At 36.7% G+C, this 6,731-nt stretch overlaps 1 protein-coding gene across 2 annotated transcripts in view; it reads left to right on the forward strand.

Annotated features, from left to right (window-relative positions):
* Nucleotides 1-6,731, forward strand: part of LOC103134244 (rho GTPase-activating protein 6-like) — a 23,781-nt gene that overhangs the window by 1,685 nt on the left and 15,365 nt on the right. Inside the window, exon 1 of one of the 2 annotated variants that reach the window (XM_007546405.2) lies at nucleotides 3,587-4,078. The exons of the other annotated variant lie outside the window; for it this stretch is intronic. Coding sequence (XP_007546467.1) covers nucleotides 4,049-4,078 — 30 coding nt within the window. The 5' untranslated portion in view covers nucleotides 3,587-4,048. Of the gene's footprint in view, nucleotides 1-3,586; nucleotides 4,079-6,731 lie in introns of those variants that run through there. 2 annotated transcript variants of the gene reach the window in all.

Here is a 6,731-nt window from a genome sequence, read left to right on the forward strand (position 1 = left end):
TAGGTGCATTTGTGCATACCCCTGCTTGTCTTCTTGCATAACCACTTGCAGATCTCACATCAAACAACACAGAGCAACTCTAAACTTGTGTGGAAGACAGCAAAATTGCAACTCAATGTGCAGCAGCTGCTTTGCAGAAAGTGCACTGGAAGCTATCACATTACTAAATAAAACAGAGTACTAAATATTGGAGGCAATCTGCACTGTTGTGCTTAAATTTTCCCCATGGCAACACTGTTTGTTTATCATATTGGAAATATATCATTGACCTGACACCGTAATAGCCTTGTAATGAATGCCAAGTATCTGTCCTCTGGAGTTATCAACACTAACTCCACAGCCAGAACTTTTTCCTTTTTCACAGAACCTGAATGAAGCTGGGGAAAAAAAAAAAAAGTGAAACAGATATTTGGGAGTATGCATGAGGTTAAAGTCTTTTGGGCAAGTTTTTGTTCTTGAGATGTTCATGCCATTGTTAACCACATTGTTGTGAAATACGCTATTAATGAATTATTAATCGCCAATATTTAATAATTAAATATTAATTATTATTTCATTGTAAAAAACAACCTGCACCATCTTGATGTTTAAGATGGTGCAGCTGCACCGTGTTTTACAGTCACAACTGAAAACAGAGGGACTGAGCTCCTGCCTGAAGACTCACATGACCAGGCTGTCAGCTTACAATCAGCTTACAAGCCAGTGCCTTTGTATGCAAAAATCTTTCTTCAATTCAGTAATCAAAGTCACATTTTTGTGGGTGTGCATATAGTCAAGTTCTCCTCTCAGGGACAATGGTATCCAAGCGACCACTGCAACAACACGTCAGGGTCTCTGTTGTTTTGGATGTTTTGTTCCCCCTTTTTCACATGAAACTACTGCACCTCCACCCAGTAACGGCCCCAGTGCTGTAAGACTTCCATTTCAAGAGTGACTTCATTTGGCTTGTTCAGGTTCCATCTGGTGTAAATGTATTCAAAAAACAACCGTTGCAGCTTTTGCATATGATTCCGCACGTATGACGCTGTGCTAATTATAAATGTTTAATTGTGGGTTACATAGCAACACAGTTTGTAAACTTGAGAAGGTTTCCTCACAAGAAGTTGAATATCACTCCTTTTTTTTTTTTTTTTTTTTTTTTTTTTACTGGTGCGCTCACTTTGGATCTCTGCAGCCTGGGCCGAGATGGAAAGCAGAGACATCTGGTTTACATGAAGAAAGCTTCGACTCTTATTTCTCACAGTGCAGCAGCATGACCTGATCCTTGGCTACTATCCCTCAGGCACATATTTCTTCCCACTAGAGACTTTACATTTGCTTGGCATGGGGCTAGACTTGCTGGGCTGCAGCGACTGTGGCACCTTACGATCTGGCATTTGCGTGGAAAATGGAAATAAGTTTAAAACATCGCAGGTCGTTTGCAGTTGTAAAAGTGAAGGGCCGGTCATTGTTTCGGAGCAGTTTGCGCCAACCTTACATTGCAACCTGTGTGTGGTCACACTGCAGATATGATCTGTTTTGTCAGAAGGGTTTTCTTACTGTAAACAGAAAGATACTCACATACTTTATGAAAAAAAAAAAAAACGCATTGAAATGGGAGCTTTACAAGAGGGACATATGGTTACAATGGCTTATCAAAGTGTAAGATATGGGTTGTTTGTCTTCTGGGTCACCCCAGCATATCGTGTTCAATTGTGTAACAACATGAGAAAAATGAGCACTTAAAACTTTATCAAAAATATACAACAGCAGCATAGAGCAAAGAGGTTTTACATAGGTATTTGGCAGTAGCAACTTGTATGTGATATGTGCTGATATCCTGCGCACTTATCCCCAGCACTGTGTACAATGTCACTGACCTCTAAGTGTTCTACTCTCCCTTTAATATTATGACAACAGGCGTGAAGGCTCTCCTCCAGGTCTGTAGTTAAATGTGACACTAATCTTTTCTCTGATCCACAACGTGCCCAGCATGGTTTACTGCACTTCATTTGAGACAATTCCGCTTTGTTGCTAGGTTAGCCTTTGGATATGGCTTTGTAAGAAATCTGAAAGTATTTTCTTCGTTTATTGTTTCTTTTTTTTTTTCCTTTGCATTCTTTGCATTCTCTTTAATATTGTCTCTGTGGAACTTTGTCGGAAGAGCATAGAGATTATGAAAGCTTTAGAAAAATATATTTTTTAGGATGCTCCAAATAACCAGTTTGGATATGCTTCTTCAAATTAAATTTTGCCATTCATTTTTCCCCAAACCCCCAAAGGAGCCTCTGATGGAAGCACCCAGAAAGCTTTATGACCTTTAGATTGAGCCGTTCGTAACGCCTTTGTGAGGATATAATGCTATTAAAAATAAGAATATGGTCGCTGGAACAGAGGTCATGAGGTTAATAGGAGGCTTAATCTAAAGGTAGGAGGATGCAGCTCATAAAACTCATCAGATGATGTTGTTGGCCAAAGAAGCATTTTTACTGGGTCATAATTTAGATGACATTTTAATCTGTTTTGTGTCCATTAGGCTGGGGGAGGAGTATGGATTTACAATGCAATAAATTGAAGGGCCGTGTTGTTTCTGTCTCTGGGGATCATACTCCCCTTTAACCTCTGCAGGTCAATTCTTTGTATATCACACTAACTAAATAATAATAAAAAAGATGTTTCTGTAGAAGTGTTTCAGATCAACTTTAAAAAAAAAAAAATCATGGTGTGCTTTTAAAAATGTTTTTATAATACCTTCCAAACACTGATCTTCCAAAGACTGAGCTTTCAAAGGCACATATTTTAATGGATATGTTTATTTAGCGCAGAAAAATCCTTCTGCGCTAAAGAAGGATTTTCTGTGTCAGGACTTTTTGTACCTGACACATTTTTGGCCCCTTCAATCAATCCTAACCTACTTTCCCAACCATATTTAGAAATCTATTGTACATGTATGTTTTTATGTGGACATATTTTCAACTTTACATTTACAGCCATGTTTTTAGCTGTATGTGGAAGCAAGATACTCATCAGAGAAGCCAAAAGAAAAAAAAAATAATAATAATGAAAAATACCCTAAACACTCAACTAAAAATACAGTCTGTCATATTTATATATAAAAAGTGTCACAAAATACATAGTGTTCATGAACATGTTTTGAAATTAACCTAACTATCAAGAATTGTGATTTGAATAAAGCAGGAAATAGTGATGAAGTAATAACAAAACAAATATGCTTAAGAAACTTGAGTAGATTAGTACAGGCTAGTAAAAAAAAACACACAAAAAAAACACTTAATTTTGGTTTTAAATAAACAAAAAATAAGTGATTTGATTTGTGAGCAGATGTTTGCGAAAGCTTGGCTAAAACTGTTATGCATGCTTTGATCTTTAATACACCAAATTAAATTAATTTTTTATTATTAATGTTTTTTTTACACATTAACTTTGAAAAAAAGGATTCCAGTAGAATTCATCTTTGATATTGGAAATAATGTTTAAATTTCCACAGTAAAAATCTTATTTATTTATTTATTTATTTATTTATTTATTTATTTATTTATTTATTTATTTATTTTTGACTGACCACTAGAAGTTGATTAATATCTGGTTCAGAGATCACAACCATCGTAGAACATTTACCATTGGTTTTATGGTAATAGCTGAGGGTTATGGGTAATGTAGTCTTGACAATTGTTTGCCGTTGTCGAACTGTGCCAAGAGCTTTAAAGTGGATTCATTTGAGGTCTTTCGTTCGACGCTAATCTGCCTGTACACACTTTAATCTGTTTGCGGTAAATTAAGGAAGAGACCGACGCCTCCAGGCAGCCCCACCCTGTTTCATGCGCTTCTCTCTTTGACAGATGTTGGATGTGTTTGGTCGGTCATCTCGGTGTTTCTCTCCGCGTGCTCGCAGTGACCCCTGGTGGCCAAGTGTCACCGTGATTCTGATTTAGGCTCATTGTTGGGAAGAGTTGGAGCGAAGTCAGGTGGCGCAGGTTAAATTGTGAGAAAGTTCAGGTTTCAACGGAGTTCGGGTGACGTTTTGTCTTTGGAAAGTAGGTTTTTCGTGATGGGAGAACGAAGCAGCATCCTTTGTCTTGTGAGTAACTGCTGGATTGAGCTTTTTTTTTCTAGTTGTTTGAGTTAACTGTGGCTTATGAATATTTCAAATGTGCCCCGAAGTCACCGGGATAATACATAAAGGCAAACAAAACACAATGACGCAAATGCATTGTTACCACGTAGTAAAATATTCTTTACTGCCTTAAATATACTTGAAATATGTTGCTTAATTTATAATAGATGTTTTTTTTTCTTTTAGAAAAAGAATATTCTTTAGTGTGCGATAGATGCTTTCATTTGCAGTAGCTTGTGCTCACATTGTTGTACTTTTACAACGCCACGAACTGACTAATAGAAGATTGGGCAAAAAATTCCAAATAGAAAAACGACAGGGTTTGATACAGAGTCTTACAAAAGTATTCATGCCTCAGTCGTGTTTTTCTCCATTTATTTTGTTCCAACCACAGTTTTCAGTAGTGCGTGACTGTAAAGTGAAGGAAAATTACGTATGGTTTTCAACATATTTTTAAACAAAATTCAGCAAATTGCGTTTGCATTTGTCTTCCATTTGTTCTGAATTGTTTGCATTTTCTTTTTTTTTTTTTTCTTTGCAAGGCAGCTCAACTTTTGTCAGATTGGTTGGAGAGTGTGTGAACAGCAATTCTCAACCCTTTTGAGTTAGATTTAGGTCTGGATTTTGACTTGGTAAAACTGCAAGTATTATTTATCCTCTAGTCCAAAAGACTTTATCCTCTAATTGATTACTCTTATGAGTAGTAAAGTGTGCTAAGATGTTGCCTAAAATGCAACATCTTAGGACACCTTTTGTGTGCGCTTGATGTTCTGATGCATAGATGCATCTGCAGCTAAAAATACTTCTAAATTCAACATGTGAAAAGCTCAGCCCTTTCTGCTTGACTTAACATCAGTGCTTCTGTGTGGGGTTACTCTTTTGACTATTTCCTGGATTAACTGAGTAATAATTGGATAGCAAAAGGTGCTATCAAAAGACTCTGAGTATGTTTGTTATTTTAGCAAATGGCATTGTTTTTTTTGTCTGTATAAGTCAGTTAATGATTGATTAATTACTTCTTACACTATGGCCCTTGTTTCATTCATCTTCCCATCAGCAACCTTACATGGTCCCTAAACATGTCCACAGTATAATGCTGTCACTACCATGTTTCATTCAGGGTGATGCATTAGGTTTCTGCCACAAATAGTATTTTGTATGAAGGACAAAATGTTCAGTTTTTAGTCTTCTCATATCAATTTAACTTATTCTCTGAATAATGCTCTTCTTGCCCAGACTGCTATTTTTTTGAAGTAACTTCTCAATTTGGCTGTCCTCTGTGCATTGGTCTATGAGACTCCACTGTTTGAAAAGCAATTAGTTGCAATACTTTTGCTTGAGTGGTATCAGATATAACAAACTTTTTTTTATTAAAAAAAGAAGAAGAAAACAATGCACTTCTTTGTCTTGGTCTGTTATATAAAACGTGAATATAGTACATCAAGGTTTGAGGTTGTAATATAATACATGTCAAAAAGAAAAAGAAAAAAACTTCAAGGGCTACAGATACTTTTATGAAGAACTATTACATCTGCAAATTAATCCCTTTTTAACTTGTGCTGCAGAATTAACTCTTGGCATCCCGAGCTGAGGAGTATTCCTCACCTCCATGGATCTCGCTCAAGTTTACTAGATCAGCGTAATCTTTCCAGGCATATTGTATGAATTACTTTGCAGATTTCCTCCCATTGTTTTCTAGGAAGCGCTGCTGCTTTTCAGCAAGGCTTTGAATTAAAATTAGCCACATCCACATGCACCTGTAACCAAGCAGTGGATTTTCATTGATTCAGACTGGGGGCTGGTATGACTCACTGTTTTATGCCTTTCTGACAGGATTATTTACCTAATTTTCTGGGATATTTAAACACTCAAAGTTAAGTGACTCCATTATGAGTGGTTATTTCTTTGTATCCGTTTTAAGTTTGGCTACTTCTTAATTTTTGGTTTATTCAGACATTTTTATTTTGTATGGAGGAAACAAGTAAAGCCATTTAAAAAGTATAACATATGTGTTTCCTAAGTAAAATACAGCAAAATGAGGAGGGGGACTGTCCTGTAAGAACTGGGCCCAAATGTTTGCATTTGCGTTACAGTTGGTTGCTTAAAAAAAAAAAAAAATGCCTGCATCACTAGAGGAAAATTACATATTCACATTGCTTTCATAACTGGAAAGCATTGGAGCAAAACTGTGGCATGGTGGCATGTCTCGGCTTGACCCACTAACACCTGTGATTATGCGGGGGGGAGGGGGGGTTACAAGGGTGTTGCATTAAAATGTTCAGCACAATACTTGGAAATTACTCACAGAACCAAACAGGCTTTTTTATCTGAAGACGTCAACAGAAACTGTGGGAAGGCAGCTCGCATTTGCATCAGACACAGAGAAAGTTTCACCTCAGCCAGAGTCATACAAGAGGAATTTATGCTTGTCAGAATTGGCTGGCACGATTTGCTCAATGCATGTCACGTTACCTCTGACCTATAAAACATTGCCACATCTCTTCTTTCTGCTGGTAGGTCACATAGACGTTCAATTTGGTCCAAAAAGATCAGTATTATTAGTTGGTCATCCTTTGCAACTCAGAAAACCAAAAAAAAAAAAAAAAAAAAAAAAAAA

Source organism: Poecilia formosa, unplaced genomic scaffold (assembly GCF_000485575.1).
Source record: "Poecilia formosa unplaced genomic scaffold, Poecilia_formosa-5.1.2 Scaffold16, whole genome shotgun sequence".
NCBI lineage: Eukaryota > Metazoa > Chordata > Actinopteri > Cyprinodontiformes > Poeciliidae > Poecilia > Poecilia formosa.